This window comes from Oncorhynchus gorbuscha, linkage group LG19, assembly GCF_021184085.1.
Source record: "Oncorhynchus gorbuscha isolate QuinsamMale2020 ecotype Even-year linkage group LG19, OgorEven_v1.0, whole genome shotgun sequence".
Classification (NCBI taxonomy): domain Eukaryota; kingdom Metazoa; phylum Chordata; class Actinopteri; order Salmoniformes; family Salmonidae; genus Oncorhynchus; species Oncorhynchus gorbuscha.
This window is the reverse complement of record NC_060191.1, coordinates 18,664,782-18,688,167: the sequence shown is the minus strand read 5'-3', so window position 1 is coordinate 18,688,167 and position 23,386 is coordinate 18,664,782. Positions and strand designations below refer to the sequence as shown.

Genomic DNA, 23,386 nt, shown 5'->3' with positions numbered 1-23,386 from the left:
CAGACACTGTACCTCCATCACAGAGTGCTATGCAGACTATGTGTGTGTTTGGAGCAGAAGGACACTGTGTAAGTGGAGCGTTGTGGAGCTCTGGCCTGAAGCTTTCTCTCAGCACCCGTCTGGCTGACCCATGTTATTGGCTTCTGTCATTTGTTTCCAAAATTAATTTCTGCCAATTTCCTCCCGCTTTCTCTCTCTCTCTCCAGTCATCTTGCTTACTCCTCTGAGGCGTTTTGCAGGGAACTTTCTATTTCCCTCTGAGTCAGACGCTCTCTTCCTGCTTGACCTTTTGTAAAGGGAAATGTTGGAAAGCGGCGCCCGGTCATTACTTTCTGAATGATGTGTTGCTGTATTTGCGTTCCCCCTCATGCCGATGCTGCCGTTTCTGGGTCATGTGAGAGATTGGGCTCCAGGAAGCATTTGGACCTCTTTGTTGGGACTTGAGACGGGTAGGTAAATGCTGCAGGGTTGGGCAAGGTTTAGGCCAGGGTTGGGCCAGGTTTAGGCCAGGTTTAGGCCAGGGTTGCACCAGGTTTAGGCCAGGGTTGGACCAGGTTTAGGCCAGAGTTGGGCCAGGTTTAGGCCAGGATTGGGCCAGGTTTAGGCCAGGGTTGGGCCAGGTTTAGGCCAGGTTTAGGCCAGGGTTGGACCAGGTTTAGGCCAGGGTTGGACCAGGTTTAGGCCAGGGTTGGACCAGGTTTAGGCCAGGGTTGGACCAGGTTTAGGCCAGGGTTGGACCAGGTTTAGGCCAGGTTTAGGCCAGGGTTGGGCAAGGTTTAGGCCAGGTTTAGGCCAGGGTTGGGCAAGGTTAAGGCCAGGTTTAGGGCCAGGGTTGGACCAGGTTTAGGCCAGGGTTGGGCCAGGTTTAGGCCAGGGTTGGACTAGGTTTAGGCCAGGGTTGGGCCAGGTTTAGGCCAGGGTGTGTACCAAACACGGCAGAGTTGGTATTCCTCAGGCTCGTCATAGTCATAGAGCCTCTGTGTCTGGACCAGTTTGTAACTGAAAGCCTTCCCATAGTAGTCTATGGTCAAGACAGACTGGAGTTCAGTCTGCTTGGCTGTGTTTATTTAGCTCAGGCCCAAGCCTTGTTGGTCTATGCCATAATGCCGCCCTGTCCTGACACATACGAAACATATTGTTCAGACGTCCCACAGACAGACAAAGGCCTGAGTGTGTGGACTGAACATATCTTTGGGCATCTGACCCAGAGACCCCGACCCGGTGTATCCACATCAACCCCCTCCCACACACACACAGTGAGGGACAGCCCCTCCCTGTCTGAGAGGAGACATTAAAGCCTCTCCACACTCCTCCGTCTCTGCGTTGACTCTACCTCTCCGTCCACCACCCCCAGATGGACTGATAGACTGCTTTATTAACTAGACCTGCTGCTGAGAGACAGACAGGCCAGGGGAGGGAACGCATAGATACACACACAGTCGGTTATACACACACACTTTCTCTCTCCCACACACACACACACACACACACACACACACACACACACACACACACACACACACACACACACACACACACACACACACACACACACACACACACACACACACACAGTCAGTAGCATTTCATTAGCAGCTGTCCCAACACTGCTGTCTCCCACTAAGAACCTTTTCTCTGTGGTTCCAGTGGCCCCAGCACTGCCTGTGAGTTGGATGGGACTGGAATCCCCCCTCCTATTGGGAGTGTAATTTGCTTGATCATGCAGTGGTTTACCAGAGGGGTTACTGACTTAGACACCACGACTTCTGGGATTACAGGCCAGTGTTTACACAGCAGCGTGAACATAACCCCAACCTCCACCCACCTCTCATACAGCTTGTGTGTGTGGTGTGTGCATGCGTGCATGTGTGTGTGTGTGTGTGTGCGTGCGTGTGTGTGTGTGTGTGTGTGTGTGTGTGTGTGTGTGTGTGTGTGTGTGTGTGTGTGTGTGTGTGTGTGTGTGTGTGTGTGTGTGTGTGTGTGTGTGCGTGCGTGCGTGCGTGCGTGCGTGCGTGCGTGCGTGCGTGCGTGCGTGCGTGCGTGCGTGCGTGCGCGCGTGGGTGCGTGCGTGCGTGTGGCGTGTGCGTGCGTGCTTAAAGAGAGCATAGAGGAGCTAGAAAGGTAACTGGTCTCTGACACCTGAATATGTGTTTGTCTGTATATGTGGTGCAACCCAAGTCTCCTGTTCCACCGACAATTACCTAGCTTGTATACTGTCCCCTCCTCTTCTCTCTCTGTCTCCTCCTCTCCTCTCTCTGTCTCCTGCTCTCCTCTCTCTGTCTCCTGCTCTCCTCTCTCTGTCTCCTGCTCTCCTCTCTCTGTCTCCTGCTCTCCTCTCTCTGTCTCCTGCTCTCCTCTCTCTGTCTCCTGCTCTCCTCTCTCTGTCTCCTGCTCTCCTCTCTCTGTCTCCTGCTCCCCTCTCTCTGTCTCCTGCTCTCCTTTCTCTGTCTCCTGCTCTCCTCTCTCTGTCTCCTGCTCTCCTCTCATCTCTGTCTCCTGCTCCCTTCTCTCTGTCTCCTGCTCTCCTTTCTCTGTCCCCTCCTCTTCTCTCTCTGTCTCCTCCTCTTCTCTCCTCTCTCTTTCCCCTCCTCTTCTCTCTCTGTCTCCTCCTCTTCTCTCCTCTCTCTGTCCCCTCCTCTTCTCTCTCTGTCTCCTGCTCTCCTCTTTCTGTCCCCTCCTCTCTCTGTCCTCTCCTCTCCTGCCCACTCCTCTCTCTGTCCCCTCCTCTCATCTCTCTTTCTCCTGCTCTCCTCTCTCTGTCCCCTCCTCTTCTCTCCTCTCTCTGTCCCCTCCTCTTCTCTCCTCTCTCTGTCCCCTCCTCTTCTCTCCTCTCTCTGTCTCCTCCTCTTCTCTCCTCTCTCTGTCTCCTCCTCTTCTCTCCTCTCTCTGTCCCCTCCTCTCTCTGTCCTCTCCTCTCATCTCTCTGTCTCCTGCTCTCCTCTCTCTGTCCCCTCCTCTTCTCTCCTCTCTCTGTCCCCTCCTCTTCTCTCCTCTCTCTGTCCCCTCCTCTTCTCTCCTCTCTCTGTCTCCTCCTCTTCTCTCCTCTCTCTGTCCCCTCCTCTCATCTCTCTGTCTCCTGCTCTCCTCTCTCTGTCCCCTCCTCTTCTATCCTCTCTCTGTCCCCTCCTCTCTCTGTCCTCTCCTCTCCTGCCCTCTCCTCTCTCTGGCCCTCCTCTCATCTCTCTGTCCCCTCCTCTCATCTCTCTGTCTCCTGCTCTCCTCTCTCTGTCCCCTCCTCTTCTCTCCTCTCTCTGTCCTCTCCTCTCCTGCCCTCTCCTCTCTCTGTCCTCTCCTTTCTTTGTCCCCTGCTCTTCTCTCTTCTCTCTCTCCTCTCTCTGTCCTCTTCTCTCTCTGTCCCCTCCTCTCCTCTCCTCTCTCTGTCCCCTCCTCTTCTCTCTCTGTCTCCTGCTCTCCTCTCTCTGTCCCCTCCTCTTCTCTCCTCTCTCTGTCCTCTCCTGTCCTGCCCTCTCCTCTCTCTGTCCTCTCCTCTCTCTGTCCTCTCCTCTCCTGCCCTCTCCTCTCTCTGTCCCCTCCTCTCATCTCTCTGTCTCCTGCTCTCCTCTCTCTGTCCCCTCATCTTCTCTCCTTTCTCTGTCCTCTCCTCTCCTCTCTCTGTCCCCTCCTCTTCTCTCCTCTCTCTGTCCTCTCCTCTCCTGCCCTCTCCTCTCTCTGTCCCCTCCTCTCCTCTGTCCCCTCCTCTCCTCTGTCCCCTGCTCTTCTCTCTTCTCTCTCTCCTCTCCTGACCTCTCCTCTCTCTGTCCCCTCCTCTTCTCTCCTCTCTCTGTCCCCTGCTCTCCTCTCCTGTCCTCTCTCTGTCCTCTCCTCTCTCTGTCCCCTGCTCTCCTGTCCCCTGACTCTACCTCTCTTTGTCCCCTGCTCTTCTCTCTTCTCTCTCTCCTCTCCTGACCTCTCCTCAGGAGGATAGACTTCTTTACTAACTAGACCTGCTGCTGAGAGACAGACAGGCCAGGGGAGGGAACGCATAGATACACACACACTTTCTCTCTCCCTCACACACACACACACCCACACACACACACACACACACATCCATAAGCACTCTAACAAAGACATATAATTTATCACACATTAACTTTTCCCTTGGACAGACAGAAACACACACACACACACACACACACACACACACACACACACACACACACACACACACACACACACACACACACACACACACACACACAGTCAGTAGCATTTCATTAGCAGCTGTCCCAACACTGCTGTCTCCCACTAAGAACCTTTTCTCTGTGGTTCCAGTGGCCCCAGCACTGCCTGTGAGTTGGATGGGACTGGAATCCCCCCTCCTATTGGGAGTGTAATTTGCTTGATCATGCAGTGGTTTACCAGAGGGGTTACTGACTTAGACACCACGACTTCTGGGATTACAGCCCAGTGTTTACACAGCAGCGTGAACATAACCCCAACCTCCACCCACCTCTCATACAGCTTGTGTGTGTGGCGTGTGCGTGCGTGTGTGTGGTGGCGTGTGTGTGCGTGCGTGTGTGCTTAAAGAGAGCATAGAGGAGCTAGAAAGGTAACTGGTCTCTGACACCGGAATATGTGTTTGTCTGTATATGTGGTGCAACCCAAGTCTCCTGTTCCACCGACAATTACCTAGCTTGTATACTGTCCCCTCCTCTTCTCTCCTCTCTCTGTCTCCTGCTCTCCTCTCTCTGTCCCCTCCTCTTCTCTCTGTCTCCTGCTCTCCTCTCTCTGTCCCCTCCTCTTCTCTCTGTCTCCTGCTCTCCTCTCTCTGTCTCCTGCTCTCCTCTCTCCGTCTCCTGCTCTCCTCTCTCCGTCTCCTGCTCTCCTCTCTCTGTCTCCTGCTCTCCTCTCTCCGTCTCCTGCTCTCCTCTCTCTGTCTCCTGCTCTCCTCTCTCTGTCTCCTGTTCTCCTCTCTCTGTCTCCTGCTCTCCTCTCTCTGTCTCCTGTTCTCCTCTCTCTGTCTCCTGCTCTCCTCTCTCTGTCTCCTGCTCTCCTCTCTCTGTCTCCTGCTCTCCTCTCTCTGTCTCCTGCTCTCGTCTCTCTGTCCCCTCCGCTTCTCTCCTCTCTCTGTCCCCTCCTCTTCTCTCCTTTCTCTGTCCTCTCCTCTCCTCTCTCTGTCCCCTCCTCTTCTCTCCTTTCTCTGTCCTCTCCTCTCCTCTCTCTGTCCCTTCCTCTTCTCTCCTCTCTCTGTCCCCTCCTCTTCTCTCCTCTCTCTGTCCCCTCCTCTCCTCTCCTCTCTCTGTCCCCTCCTCTCCTCTCCTCTCTCTTACCCCTCCTCTCCTCTCCTCTCCTCTCTCTGTCCCCTCCTCTTCTCTCCTTTCTCTGTCCTCTCCTCTCCTCTCTCTGTCCCCTCCTCTTCTCTCCTCTCTCTGTCCCCTCCTCTTCTCCTTTCTCTGTCCTCTCCTCTCCTCTCTCTGTCCCCTCCTCTTCTCTCCTTTCTCTGTCCTCTCCTCTCCTCTCTCTATCCCCTCCTCTTCTCTCCTCTCTCTGTCCCCTCCTCTTCTCTCCTCTCTCTGTCCCCGTCTCTCCACTCCTCTCTCTGTCCCCTCCTCTCCTCTCTCTGTCCCCTCCTCTTCTCTCCTCTCTCTGTCCTCTCTTCTCCTGCCCTCTCATCTCTGTCCCTCCTCTTCTCTCCTTTCTCTGTCCTCTCCTCTCCTCTCTCTGTCCCCTCGTCTTCTCTCCTCTCTCTGTCCCCTCCTCTCCTCTCCTCTCTCTATCCCCTCCTCTCCTCTCTCTGTCCCCTCCTCTTCTCTCCTCTCTCTGTCCTCTCTTCTCCTGCCCTCTCATCTCTGTCCCCTCCTCTTCTCTCCTTTCTCTGTCCTCTCCTCTCCTCTCTCTGTCCCCTCCTCTTCTCTCCTCTCTCTGTCCTCTCTTCTCCTGCCCTCTCATCTCTGTCCCCTCCTCTCTCTGTCCCCTCCTCTCCTCTCTCTGTCCCCTCCTCTTCTCTCCTATCTCTGTCCTCTCCTCTCTCTGTCCCCTCCTCTTCTCTTCTCTCTGTCCCCTCCTCTCCTCTCTCTGTCCCCTCCTCTTCTCTCCTATCTCTGTCCTCTCCTCTCTCTGTCCCCTCCTCTTCTCTTCTCTCTGTCCCCTCCTCTCCTCTCAACCCATTCCCACGTTGCCAGCCTCCACGTTTTGTTTTTAGATTAACATACACTGCTGTTGTGGCCGTTTAGTCTGGACCACACTCACACACACATCACACACGCACGTCACATCACAGAGCAGGGGACACAGGGGAATGCAAGCGCTCTGTGAGGCCTGTGTGTATTTTGACTGTGGCCCCCTGAAGCTCTAAAGAGCACCAGCTCTTTTCTCTTAGAGGGGAAGCGGAGCAGAAAACCTCTGCTTTGAAGAGAAGGCGATAGGACCATTCTCCTCTGGGGAAATGTTATCTACTTGTTGACATTTGTTTGGCTGTTTTTTGTGTTGCTGACGGGAGTGTACAGTGTTGCAGTCAAACGTCTTTGAACCCACACTATCATGAGCCCACACCATACATATCAATACACACTATCATGAACCCACACCATACATATCAATACACACTATCATGAACACACACCATACATATCAATACACACTATCATGAACCCACACCATACATATCAATACACACTATCATGAACACACACCATACATATCAATACACACTAGCATGAACACACACCATACATATCAATACACACTATCATGAACCCACACCATACATATCAATACACACTATCATGAACCCGCACCATACATATCAATACACACTATCATGAACCCACACCATACATATCAATACACACTGTCATGAACCCACACCATACATATCAATACACACTATCATGAACACACACCATACATATCAATACACACTATCATGAACACACACCATACATATCAATACACACTATCATGAACACACACCATACATATCAATACACACTATCATGAACACACACCATACATATCAATACACACTATCATGAACACACACCATACATATCAATACACACTATCATGAACACACACCATACATATCAATACACACTATCATGAACACACACCATACATATCAATACACACTATCATGAACCCACACCATACATATCAATACACACTATCATGAACCCACACCATACATATCAATACACACTATCATGAACCCACACCATACATATCAATACACACTATCATGAACCACACACCATACATATCAATACACACTATCATGAACCCACACCATACATATCAATACACACTATCATGAACCCACACCATACATATCAATACACACTATCATGAACCCACACCATACATATCAATACACACTATCATGAACCCACACCATACATATCAATACACACTATCATGAACCCACACCATACATATCAATACACACTATCATGAACCCGCACCATACATATCAATACACACTATCATGAACACACACCATACATATCAATACACACTATCATGAACCCACACCATACATATCAATACACACTATCATGAACCCACACCATACATATCAATACACACTATCATGAACCCACACCATACATATCAATACACACTATCATGAACCCACACCATACATATCAATACACACTATCATGAACCCACACCATACATATCAATACACACTATCATGAACCCACACCATACATATCAATACACACTATCATGAACCCGCACCATACATATCAATACACACTATCATGAACACACACCATACATATCAATACACACTATCATGAACCCACACCATACATATCAATACACACTATCATGAACACACACCATACATATCAATACACACTATCATGAACCCACACCATACATATCAATACACACTATCATGAACCCACACCATACATATCAATACACACTATCATGAACCCGCACCATACATATCAATACACACTATCATGAACACGCACCATACATATCAATACACACTATCATGAACCCACACCATACATATCAATACACACTATCATGAACCCACACCATACATATCAATACACACTATCATGAACCCACACCATACATATCAATACACACTATCATGAACCACACCATACATATCAATACACACTATCATGAACCACACCATACATATCAATACACACTATCATGAACCCACACCATACATATCAATACACACTATCATGAACCCACACCATACATATCAATACACACTATCATGAACACACACCATACATATCAATAAACACTATCATGAACCCGCACCATACATATCAATACACACTATCATGAACACACACCATACATATCAATACACACTATCATGAACCCGCACCATACATATCAATACACACTATCATGAACACACACCATACATATCAATACACACTATCATGAACCCACACCATACATATCAATACACACTATCATGAACCCACACCATACATATCAATACACACTATCATGAACCCACACCATACATATCAATACACACTATCATGAACCCACACCATACATATCAATACACACTATCATGAACACACACCATACATATCAATACACACTATCATGAACCCACACCATACATATCAATACACACTATCATGAACCCACACCATACATATCAATACACACTATCATGAACCCACACCATACATATCAATACACACTATCATGAACCCACACCATACATATCAATACACACTATCATGAACCCACACCATACATATCAATACACACTATCATGAACACACACCATACATATCAATACACACTATCATGAACCCACACCATACATATCAATACACACTATCATGAACCCACACCATACATATCAATACACACTATCATGAACCCGCACCATACATATCAATACACACTATCATGAACACACACCATACATATCAATACACACTATCATGAACCCACACCATACATATCAATACACACTATCATGAACCCACACCATACATATCAATACACACTATCATGAACCCACACCATACATATCAATACACACTATCATGAACCCACACCATACATATCAATACACACTATCATGAACCCACACCATACATATCAATACACACTATCATGAACCCACACCATACATATCAATACACACTATCATGAACCCACACCATACATATCAATACACACTATCATGAACCCACACCATACATATCAATCAATACACACTATCATGAACCCACACCATACATATCAATACACACTATCATGAACCCACACCATACATATCAATACACACTATCATGAACCCACACCATACATATCAATACACACTATCATGAACCCACACCATACATATCAATACACACTATCATGAACCCACACCATACATATCAATACACACTATCATGAACCCACACCATACATATCAATACACACTATCATGAACACACACCATACATATCAATACACACTATCATGAACACACACCATACATATCAATACACACTATCATGAACCCACACCATACATATCAATAAACACTATCATGAACCCACACCATACATATCAATACACACTATCATGAACACACACCATACATATCAATACACACTATCATGAACACACACCATACATATCAATACACACTATCATGAACCCACACCATACATATCAATACACACTATCATGAACCCACACCATACATATCAATACACACTATCATGAACACACACCATACATATCAATACACACTATCATGAACCCACACCATACATATCAATACACACTATCATGAACCCACACCATACATATCAATACACACTATCATGAACCCACACCATACATATCAATACACACTATCATGAACCCACACCATACATATCAATACACACTATCATGAACCCACACCATACATATCAATACACACTATCATGAACCCACACCATACATATCAATACACACTATCATGAACCCACACCATACATATCAATACACACTATCATGAACCCACACCATACATATCAATACACACTATCATGAACCCACACCATACATATCAATACACACTATCATGAACCCACACCATACATATCAATACACACTATCATGAACCCACACCATACATATCAATACACACTATCATGAACCCACACCATACATATCAATACACACTATCATGAACCCACACCATACATATCAATACACACTATCATGAACCCACACCATACATATCAATACACACTATCATGAACCCACACCATACATATCAATACACACTATCATGAACCCACACCATACATATCAATACACACTATCATGAACCCACACCATACATATCAATACACACTATCATGAACCCACACCATACATATCAATACACACTATCATGAACACACACCATACATATCAATAAACACTATCATGAACCCACACCATACATATCAATACACACTATCATGAACACACACCATACATATCAATACACACTATCATGAACCCGCACCATACATATCAATACACACTATCATGAACACACACCATACATATCAATACACACTATCATGAACCCGCACCATACATATCAATACACACTATCATGAACACACACCATACATATCAATACACACTATCATGAACCCACACCATACATATCAATACACACTATCATGAACCCACACCATACATATCAATACACACTATCATGAACACACACCATACATATCAATACACACTATCATGAACCCACACCATACATATCAATACACACTATCATGAACCCACACCATACATATCAATAAACACTATCATGAACCCACACCATACATATCAATACACACTATCATGAACACACACCATACATATCAATACACACTATCATGAACCCACACCATACATATCAATACACACTATCATGAACACACACCATACATATCAATACACACTATCATGAACCCACACCATACATATCAATACACACTATCATGAACCCACACCATACATATCAATAAACACTATCATGAACACACACCATACATATCAATAAACACTATCATGAACACACACCATACATATCAATAAACACTATCATGAACCCACACCATACATATCAATACACACTATCATGAACCCACACCATACATATCAATAAACACTATCATGAACACACACCATACATATCAATAAACACTAGCATGAACACACACCATACATATCAATAAACACTAGCATGAACACACACCATACATATCAATACACACTATCATGAACCCACACCATACATATCAATACACACTATCATGAACACACACCATACATATCAATGCACACTATCATGAACCCACACCATACATATCAATACACACTATCATGAACCCACACCATACATATCAATACACACTATCATGAACACACACCATACATATCAATACACACTATCATGAACACACACCATACATATCAATACACACTATCATGAACCCACACCATACATATCAATACACACTATCATGAACACACACCATACATATCAATACACACTATCATGAACACACCATACATATCAATACACACTATCATGAACCCACACCATACATATCAATACACACTATCATGAACCCACACCATACATATCAATACACACTATCATGAACACACACCATACATATCAATACACACTATCATGAACCCACACCATACATATCAATACACACTATCATGAACACACACCATACATATCAATAAACACTATCATGAACACACACCATACATATCAATACACACTATCATGAACACACACCATACATATCAATACACACTATCATGAACACACACCATACATATCAATACACACTATCATGAACCCACACCATACATATCAATACACACTATCATGAACACACACCATACATATCAATAAACACTATCATGAACACACACCATACATATCAATACACACTATCATGAACCCACACCATACATATCAATACACACTATCATGAACCCACACCATACATATCAATACACACTATCATGAACCCACACCATACATATCAATACACACTATCATGAACCCACACCATACATATCAATACACACTATCATGAACCCACACCATACATATCAATAAACACTATCATGAACACACACCATACATATCAATAAACACTATCATGAACACACACCATACATATCAATACACACTATCATGAACCCACACCATACATATCAATACACACTATCATGAACCCACACCATACATATCAATAAACACTATCATGAACACACACCATACATATCAATACACACTATCATGAACCCACACCATACATATCAATACACACTATCATGAACCCACACCATACATATCAATACACACTATCATGAACACACACCATACATATCAATACACACTATCATGAACCCACACCATACTCACCAATACGGTACAAATGTCATATCAAAATAAAATAAATCACATGCACCGAATAGAATAGAGTGAATTGCTTATACCAGTAGTATATGTACCGGTACAGAGTCAATGTGCGGGGGCACCGGTTAGTCGAGGTAATTGAGGTAATATGTACATGTAGGTAGAGTTATTAAAGTGATGATAACAACCTAGAGTAGCATTGGTGTAAAGGGGAGGCAATACAAATAGTCTGGGTAGCCATTTTATTAGATGTTCAGGAGTCTTATGGCTTGGGGGTAGAAGCTGTTTAGAGGCCTCTTGGACCTAGACTTTGCACTCCGGTACCGCTTGCCGTGCGGTAGCAGAGAGAACAGTCTATGACTAGGGTGGCTGGAGTCTTTGACAATTTTTTAGGGCCTTCCTCTGACACCGCCTGGTATAGAGGTCCTGGGTGGCAGGAAGCTTTGCCCCAGTGATGTACTGGGCCGTAAGCACTACCCTCTGTAGTGCCTTGAGTTCAGAGGCCGAGCAGTTGCCATACCAGGCAGTGATGCAACCACTCAGGATGCTCTCGATGGTGCAGCTGTAGAGCCTTTTGAGGATCTGAGGACCCATGCCAAATATTTTCAGTCTCTTGAGGAGGAATATGTTTTGTCGTGCCCTTTTCACGACTGTCTTGGTGTGCTTGGACCATGTTAGTTTGTTGGTGATGTGGACACCAAGGAACTTGAAGCTCTCAACCTGCTCCACTACAGCCCTATTGATGAGAATGGAGGCGCACTCAGTCCTCTTTTTCCTGTAGTCCACAATCATCTCCTTTGTCTTGATCACGCTGAGGGAGAGGTTGTTGTCCTGGCATCTCACAGCCAGGTCTCTGATCTCCTCCCTATAGGCTGTCTTGCCGTTTTCTGTGATCGGGCCTTCCACTGTTGTCATCGGCAAACTTTATGATGGTGTTGAGGTCGTGCCTGCCCGTGCAGTCATGAGTGAAAAGGAGTACAGGAGGGGACTGAGCACGCACCCCTGAGGGGCCCCTGTGTTGAGGATCAGCGTGGCGGATGTTTTGGTACCTACCCTTACCACCTGTGGGTGGGCCGTCGGGAAGTCCAGGATCCAGTTGCAGAAGGAGGTGTTTAGTCCCAGGGTCCTTAGCTTATTGATGTTGAACACTGAGATGTAGTCAATGAATAGCATTCTCACGTAAAGTTGAAGTCGGAAGTTTACATACACTTAGGTTGGAGTCATTTAAAACTGTTTTTTTCAGCCACTCCACAAATTTCTTGTTAACAAAGTATAGTTTTGGCAAGTCAGTTAGGGCATCTACTTTGTGCATGACACAAGTCATTTTTCCAACAATTGTTTACAGACAGATTATTTCACTTATAATTCACTGTATCATAATTCCAGTAGGTCAGAAGTTTACATACACTAAGTTGACTGTGCCTTTAAACAGCTTGGAGAATTCCGCAAAATGATGTCATAGCTTTCGAAGCTTCTGATAGGCTAATTGACATAATTTGAGTCAATTGAAGGTGACCTGTGGATGTATTTCAAGGCCTACCTTCAATCTCAGTGCCTCTTTGCTTGAGATCATGGGAAAATCAAAGGTAATCAGCCAAGACCTTAGAAATAAAATGGTAGACCTCCACAAGTCTGGTTCATCCTTGGGATCAATTTCCAAACACCTGAAGGTACCACGTTCATCTGTAGAAACAATAGCACGCAAGTATAAACACCATGGGACCACGCAGCCATCATACCTCTCAGGAAGGAGACACGTTCTGTCTCCTAGAGATGAACGTACTTTAGTGCAAAAAGTGCAAATCAATCAGAACAACAGCAAAGGACCTTGTGAAGATGCTGGAGGAAACAGGTACAAAAGTATCTATATCCACAGTAAAATTAGTCCTATATCGACATAACCTGAAAGGCTGCTCAGCAAGGAACAAGCCACTGCTCCAAAACCTCCATAAAAAAGCCAGACTATGGTTTGCAACTGCACATGGGGACAAAGATCGTACTTTTTGGAGAAATGTCCTCTGGTCTGATGAAACAAAAATAGAACTGTTTGGCCATAATGACCATCGTTATGTTTGGAGGGAAAAGGGGGATGCTTGCAAGCCGAAGAACAACATCCCAACCTTGCTGCATGATGCACGAGGGTGGCAGCATCATGTTGTGGGGGTGCTTTGCTGCAGGGAGGACTGGTACACTTCACAAAATATATGGCATCATGAGGGAGGACAATTGTGTGGATATATTGAAGCAACATCTCAAGACATCAGTCAAGAAGTTAAAGCTTGGTCGCAAATGGGTCTTCCAAATGGACAATGACCCCAAGCATACTTCCAAAGTTGTGGCAAAACGGCTTAAGGACAACAAAGTCAATGTATTGGAGTGACCATCACAAAGCCCTGACCTCAATCCCATAGAAAATCTGTGGGCAGAACCAAAAAAGCGTGTGCGAGCAAGGAGGCCTACAAACCTGACTCAGTTACACCAGCTCTGCTTTGAGGAATGGGTCAAAATTCACCCAACTTATTGTGGGAAGCTTGTGGAAGGCTACCTGAAATGTTTGACCCAAGTTAAACAATTTAATGGCAATGCTACCAAATACTAATTAAGTATATGTAAACTTCTGACCCACTGGAAATGTGATGAAAGAAATAAAAGCTGGAATAAATCATTCTCTCTACTACTATTCTGACATTTCACATCCTTTAAATAAAGTGGTGATCCTAACTGATCTATGACACAGAAGTTTTACTTGGATTAAATGTCAGGAATTGTGAAAAACTGAGTTTAAATGTATTTGGTTAAGGTGTATGTAAACTTCCAACTTCAACTGTAGGTGTTCCTTTTGTCCAGGTGGGAAAGGGCAGTGTGGAGTGCAATAGAGATTGGATCATCTATGGATCTGTTAGGGCGGTATGCAAATTGAGTGGGTCTAGGGTTTCTGGGATAATGGTATTGATGTGAGCCATGACCTGCCTTTCAAAGAACTTCATGGCTACAGACGTGAGTGCTATGGGTCAGCAAGTTACCTTAGTGTTCTTGAGCACAGGGACTATGGTGGTCTGCTTAAAACATGTTGGTATTACAGACTCGGACAGGGAGAGGTTGGAAATGTCAGTGAAGACACTCTCAGTACACGGTAATCTGTCTGGCCCTGTGGCCTTGTGAATGTTGACCTGCATAAAGGTCTTACTCACATTGGCTGAGGAAAGTGTGATCACACAGTCTTCCGTAACAGCTGGTGCTCTCATACATATTTCAGTGTTATTTGCCTCGAAGCGAGCATAGAAGAGTTTAGCTCATCTGGTAAGCTCGTGTCACTGGGCAGCTCTCGGCTGTGCTTCCCTTTGTAGTCTGAGCCGGTATAGTGCGATTCGATTTTAGTCCTGTATTAATGCTTTTCCTGTTTGATGGTCCGTCGGAGGGCATAGCAGGATTTCTTATAAGCTTCCGGGTTAGAGTTCCGCTCCTTGAAAGCTGCAGCTCTACCCTTTAGCTCAGTGTGAATGTTGCCTGTAATCCATGGCTTCTGGTTGGAGTATGTACGTACGGTCACTGTGGGGACGACATCATTGATGCACTTATTGATGAAGCCAATGACTGATGTTGTGTACTCCTCAATGCCATCGGAGGAATCCCGGGACATGTTCCAGTCTGTGCTAGCAAAACAGTCCTGTAGCTTAGCATCTGCTTCATCTGACAACTTTTTTATTGATCTAGTCAATGGTGCTTCCTGCTTTCATTTTTGCTTGAAAGCAGGAATCAGGAGGATAGAATTATGGTTAGATTTCTGTGTGTGGAGTAGGTGGTCCAGAGTTTTTTTCCCTCTGGTTGCATATTTAACATGCTGATAGAAATTTGGTAAAACTGATTTAAGTTTCCTTGCATTAAAGTCCCCGGCCTCTATGAGCGCCGCCTCTGGGTGAGCGGTTTCCTGTTTGCTTATGGCGGAATACAGCTCATTGAGTCCGGTCTTAGTGCCGGCCTCAATCTGTTGTGGTATGTAGACAGCTACGAAAATACAGATAAACTCCCTAGGTAGATAGTGTGGTCTAGAGCTTATCATGACAACTTACTTAGACTTATTACTTAGACTTGCATGGCTTAATCTTTGAGACAAGCATATGCTGAGCATATGCTCAGGCCTCATAAAATGAACATCTGCAAACATATTTGACGTAGGTTAGTATGACAATGTTAGTGATGATGACGGTGATGCTGTTGTGGTATTGGGTTAGCATTACAGCTGGGGACTGTTTGCTGATGTTTCCTCTGCAGAGAGGCCCACGGTAAAACCGATGCTCTATTTAGTCTAGAAGGTTCCACTTAGTTACTTTGTTGATCAAATAAAAATAGGAGAGGACCTGACTCTCTTATGCTTTAACCCCATCTTTTACGATGGAAATGTTTATCAAGTCCTGATAAAATGGCCCTGTTAACCCAAAAGGGTTCTGGTTGTCTGGATGAAAAATGTCTGATACTGCTATGTGATCGCTCATGTATTTCTGTCTGGGGAGTAGCAGCAGCAAATGAAGTGTTGATGTGGTTTGGACTTGGGTCTGTCACAATGGGACTGATTGTAGAAGGAAACCTGACTGTCAATCAATGCTTGATTCGGACAAAGGGGGTGGTGTTTGTCAGGAAAAACATTTGTGACTGTATGCATTTTACTTTGGCTAGTTCTCTCTCTCCTTTCTTTCTCTCCTTCTCTCTCACCCACACACAATTCTCTCCCTATCTAACACACTCCCATACTATCCCATTCTTTCAAGCATGAGCACACACACACACGCACACTTTCTAACTCCTATCAATACACACACACACACTTTCTAACTCCTATCAACACACACACAGAGATCTGATGTGTCAGTCCCACTGGTGTCTCTACTTGTTTGTGTCTTTTCAGCTGCTGATGAGTGACGTATGGACAGAGAGGCTTGTCTCTCTCTCTCTTATTTATATATATATATATACCTGAGTCTCCCAATCAGAGTAGTGACAGACAGACAGTGTCCAGCCTGGATTAGCCCTGTCGCTACCGCACAGCGCAGGATTAACCATTGCTACACACACACTCCATCTATAGAGACATAGACAAACTTTTATGTATGTACTCAAACACTCACACACACAGAATGTTTGAATAATCAATACATACATATCAACCTAAACTGTATATTTTGCTGTGTCTGCGTGCATTTGTGTTTATATATGAATGAGAGAGTTCAGTTTTTCCTCGGGGCAGGTCACTACAGCCATCCTCTTTTATGTGTGATTGGGAAAGATCTGAGGGAGTACGCGTGCGTGCCCGGTTCTCCTCCGTGTTACCCAAATGGAAACCCAGCTCTCAGTCAGGACAATAAGACACTGCTCCCTGTTTAACTGGCCCATTGCTGCTGCTTCACACAGGCTTTTCTGTTGAGACTTAACCAGTTCTGTCTTTTTTTGGTGGTTGATTTTGGTTTATTTGGTTATTTTTACACTGGCTTGCCTGTGGGGATCATTTAGGAAGGCTAGACAAACGAGCCGGAGGCTGCAGGCGGAAAAACAGGCCAGTTTATATGGCCCCTCAACTAACACACACAGCCTTGATACACACTCAGCCTTGATACACTGTGCTCTAGCAACAATGACGCTCTACACACTGGATCGTGTAGGTCACACACTGCATCTGACCGTGCACATCAGACACAGCACCCTGGCCTACACACTGGAACTCACCTCCCACACGATACACACTGAACCTTTCAGACGGAGCCATGCACACAAAAAGCCAGTACACACACACTTCAGCCAGGACTTTGTAAGCCCTAGACGATTACCCAGCTGATTGGAGTCCCTCTCCGGAGTCTCTAAACACACACAGTCTTTTAGAGATCTCACCACAGCCCCCCTACACACACAGCACTCTCCTTTCTCATGGAGATAAGGATGTCTCAGCCAATCCAATGTGGAGGCGGGGGGGGGGGGGGGTGCGACAGGTGCCGTTGTAATACAATTTGTCTATGGGAGGGTTTGGAAGCCGTCTGAACTTAATTGCACCGAGGGTCACAGTCCTCTCTGCTGCACTGTACATAATAGCATTGTGTAACAGTATGCTAACCACAGCATCGGCACAATGCAAATCTAGGATCACCTTGACATCTTACATTGCTAACTTGAGCGGACTGACAACTCAAATCACATCAGATTGTATTTGTCACATACACATGGTTAGCAGATGTTAATGCGAGTGTAGCGAAATGCTTGTGCTTCTAGTTCCGACCATGCAGTAATATCTAACAATTTCACAACAACTACCTTATACACACAAGTGTAAAGGAATGAATAAGAATATCTACATATAAATATATGGATGAGCGATGGCCGAACGGCATAGGCAGGATGCCGTAGATGGTATAGATTATAGTATATACATATGAGATGAGTAATGTAGGGTGTGTGAACAGTATATAGAGTGGCATTGTTTAAAGTGGCTAGTGATACACTTATTACATCCAATGTTTTATTTTTAAAGTGGCTAGAGATTTGAGTCAGTATGTTGGCAGCAGCCACTCAATGTTAGTGATGGCTGTTTAACAGTCTGATGGCCTTGACATAGAAGCTGTTTTTCAGTCTCTCGGTCCCAGCTTTGATGCACCTGTACTAACCTCGCCTTGTGGATGATAACGGGGTGAACAGGCAGTGGCTCGGGTGGTTGTTGTCCTTGATGATCTTTTTGGCATTCCTGTGACATCAGGTGGTGTAGGTGTCCTGGAGGGCAGGTAGTTCGCCCCCGGTGATGCGTTGTGCAGACCTCACGACCCTCTGGAGAGCCTTACGGTTATGGGCGGAGCAGTTGTCGTACCAGGCGGTGATACAGCCCGACAGGATGCTCTCAATTGCGCACCTGTAAAAGTTTGTGAGTGTTTTCGGGGACAAGCCAAATTTCTTCAGCCTCCTGAGGTTGAAGAGGCACTGCTGCTCCTTCTTCACAACGCTGTCTGTGTGGTTGGACCATTTCAGTTTGTCCGTGATGTGTACGCCAAGGAATTTAAAACTTTCCACCTTCTCCACTACTGTCCCGTCGATGTGGATAGGGGGTGTTCCCTCTGCTGTTTCCTGAAGTCCTCGATCATCTCCTTTGTTTTGTTGACGTTGAGTGTGAGGATGTTTTCCTGACACCACACTCCGAGGGTCCCTTACCTTCTCCCTGTAGGCCGTCTCATTGTTGTTGGTAATCAAGTCTACCACTGTAGTGTCGTCTGCAAACTTTATTATTGAGTTGGAGGCGTGCATGGCCACACAGTTATGGGTGAACAGGGAGTGCAGGAGAGGTGGAGTGGAGATGTTGTTTCCTAACCTCACCACCTGGGGGCGGCCCGTCAGAAAGTCCAGGACCCAGTTGCACAGGGCGGGGTCGAGACCCAGGGTCTCAAGCTTAATGACAAGTTTGGAGGGCACTATGTTGTTAAATGCTGAGCTGTAGTCAATGAACAGCATTCTTACATAGGTATTCCTCTTGTCCAGATGGGTTCGGGCAGTGTGCAGTGTGATTGTGTCGTCTGTGGACCTATTGGGGCGGTAAGCAAATTGGAGTGGGTCTAGGGTGTCAGGTAAGGTGGAGGTGATATGATCCTTGACTAGTCTCTCAAAGCACTTCATGATTATGACGAAAGTGAGTGCTTCGGGGTGATAGTCGTTTAGCTCAGTTGCGTTAGTTTTCTTGGGAACAGGAACAATGGTGGTCCTCTTGAAGCATGTGGGAACAGCAGACTGGAATAGGGATTGATTGAATATGTCTCTAAACACACCAGCCAACTGGTCTGCGCATGCTCTGAGGGCGCGGCTAGGGATGCCGTCTGGGCCGGCAGCCTTGAGAGGGTTAACACGTTTAAATGTTTTACTCATGTTGGCTGCGGTGAAGGAGAGTCCGCAGGTTTTGGTATCGGGCCGTGTCGGTGGCAATGTATTGTCCTCAAAGCGAGCAAAGAAGTTGTTCAGTTTGTCTGGGAGCAAGGCATCGGGGTCCGCAACGGGCCTGGTTTTATTTTTGTAGTCCGTGATTGACTGTAGACCCTGCCACATTCCTCTCGTGTCTGAGCCGTTGAATTGCGACTCTACTTTGTCTCTATTCTGATGCTTAGCTTGTTTGATTGCCTTGCGGAGGGAATAGCTACACTGTTTGTATTCGGTCATATTTCCGGTCGCCTTTCTGGTTGGGGAAGGTTTTAATAGTCACTGTTGGTACAACATCACCGATGCACTTGCTAATAAACTCGCTCACCGAATCGGCGTATACATTAATGTTGTTGTTCGACTCTATCCGGAACATATCCCAGTCCACGTGATAGAAGCAATCTTGAAGCGTGGAATCAGATTGGTCGGACCAGCGTTGAACAGACCTGAGCACGGGCGTTTCCTGTTTTAGTTTCTGTCTATAGGCTGGAAGCAACTTTATGGAGTCGTGGTCAGATTTGCCGAAAGGAGGGCGGGGGAGGGCTTTGTATGCATCGCGGAAGTTAGAGTAACAATGATCCAGAATGCTGCCAGCCCGGGTCGCCCAATCGATATGCTGATAAAATATAGGGAGCCTTGTTTTCAGATTAGCCTTGTTAAAATCCCCAGCTACAATAAATGCAGCCTCAGGATATGTGGTTTCCAGTTTACATAGAGTCCAATGAAGTTCTTTCAGGGCCGTCGAGGTGTCTGTTTGGGGTGGATGTTCACGACTGTGATTATAATCTAAGAGAATTCTCTTGGTTGATAATGCGGTCGGCATTTGATTGTAAGGAATTCTAGGTCACGTGAACAAAAGGACTTGAGTTCCTGTATGTTGTTATGATCACACCACGACTCGTTAATCATAAGGCATACACCCCCGCCCTTCTTCTCATCAGAGAGATCTTTGTTTCTGTCGGCGCGATGCCAATCAACAATGCTAATCAAATCAAATTGTATTGGTCACATGCACATATTTAGCAGATGTTATTGCAGGTGTAGTGAAATACTTGTGTACCTAGCTTCAACAGTGCAGTAGTGTCTAACAATTCAATCTTAACCCATATTATGAACAGTGTTAACCATAGCTAACACCACAGGAGAGCATTTGGCTCAGATTCCCCTCGGCCTATTGGTCACCACTAAATGACAGAACATCACTAAATCAGGCATCTCAAATCAGGCATCAGAGATGGAAAGAAGGGACTGTCTATCCGCCATCACAGATGAATCCCAAGTTAATGACGTGTGGGACTTCTGTTCATAATAACGTGTTAATCACTCCTATCTCTCTGTCTGGCCCTTTTCAGATAAAGATTCCAAGGACAAGAAAGTGTCTGCTGAGGGAGCAGTCAAGGAGACAGTGGAAGAGACTGCAGAAGAGCCTGTGAAAGAAGTGAAGAAAGAAAAGAAGGACCCCTCTAAGGAAAAGAAGGAGTCGACCAAGGAGCCTAAAGAGCCCAAGGACCCTGGGAAAGAGTCAAAAAAGGAGTCTTTGAAAGAGTCCAAGGAAAAGAAGGAGTCCTCCAAGGAAAAGAAGGAGTCCTCCAAGGAATCTGGAAAGGAGTCTTCTAAGGACACCAGCAAAGAGTCTTTGAAGGAGCCTGGGAAAGAGAAAGTGTCAAGAAAGTCATCTGTGAAGGTCAAGGAGAAAAAGAAAGAGCCAGATGCTGCTGCTGGAGAGGGCTGATAATTTCATGCAATAATTACATTCAGATACACACACACACACACACACACACACACACACACACACACACACACACACACACACACACACACACACACACACACACACACACACACACACACACACACACACACACACACACACACACACACACACACACACACACACACACACACACACACACACACACACAGTCTCACATATACACTCATATTCATTGACAAACACACTTCTATCAGGGCGGATGCTGGTCCATAGTCAGGACTTCTGGTGTCTGTGTTGGATGAAGGTGTGGTGCAGAAGATGAGGCCCAGTCAGAAACTCCAGTAGAACAGTCTAGGAGTTGGACGTGCGACATCAAAGCCCTTCCCCTTCCTTCCTTCCAGTGGCAGCGTCTCTCAGTGTAACCCACAGCCCTGTGCGTCGGTAAGCCCTAACCACCCCGCCTACACGCGGGCACTCTGACATCTACCCCGCCCTCTCGCCCCCTCGTGTGGCACCATGCCTTGCCAAAGCCACCCCCGCCTCAGGCTAAGAATAACCCCCGCGTTCCGTCCATCTCTCCGTATGTCCCCTCGGGTAAAACGAGGTCACTTTCACCCCCCCATCAGCAGCTTTCAGCACACAGAAGCAGGAAAACCATCAAACTGAGACAATAGCAGAGAAATTAAAAGCTGGGTGGGGGGGGAATTCAAGCAGCCCTCATGATCGTTTGTGAGGATTTGCAGGAACATACTCACACACACCTGAATCCACAAACACATGCACACAAACACAAGAATACAAACATGCACAACCATACATGTAAAAACACTAGCTAGCACCTGCTCGTATTCTGCAACACACAGCCCTGCAAGCGGTACAGTGTTTCCAGCCAGCCAGACCACCTTCTGTTAGAGGATCGCTGTGCCAGCCTGACCAATGACAATCCAAACAGCTCTTTGTATTGTACTGTACCTGTACGTCCTGTATGTGTGTGTTGTCTGTACGTGTCTTGATTAATTTAGATGTGTATCGTTTCCTAACTCAGCTTAATGAATGTATTATAGCAAAGGTTTCGTACCGTAATCAGTCTGATGCACCAGGCACCTGTTCTATGCCTGTTTTTATAGACAAAGCAGGGCGATTCAAGTTAGTGCTATGAAACTATTGTTTAATGTTTGTATCTTCTTAATCTCCCTCCGTATGTATGTCTTTCTCTCTCCCTTTAAGTCTCTTTTCACTCCTTGCTTACTGAGAATGAGGGACAGTGTGTATGTTAGAGTATATAGGAATGGTCACTGTTAAAATGAATTTGTCCTTGGCCAGTGGCTTTAGGTTTGGTTTTTTCCTTGCTGTTG

At 45.7% G+C, this 23,386-nt stretch overlaps 1 protein-coding gene across 4 annotated transcripts in view; it reads left to right on the top strand.

Moving 5' to 3' along the window:
* Nucleotides 1-22,189, top strand: part of bbs9 (Bardet-Biedl syndrome 9) — a 203,347-nt gene extending 181,158 nt beyond the window's left edge. For all 4 annotated transcript variants that reach the window (XM_046315063.1, XM_046315062.1, XM_046315060.1 and 1 more), the window contains one exon: nucleotides 21,667-22,189. In XM_046315063.1, the coding sequence (XP_046171019.1) occupies nucleotides 21,667-22,046 (380 nt within the window). In that variant the 3' untranslated portion in view covers nucleotides 22,047-22,189. The remainder of the gene's footprint in view (nucleotides 1-21,666) is intronic.
* Nucleotides 22,190-23,386: the final 1,197 nt, after the last annotated feature.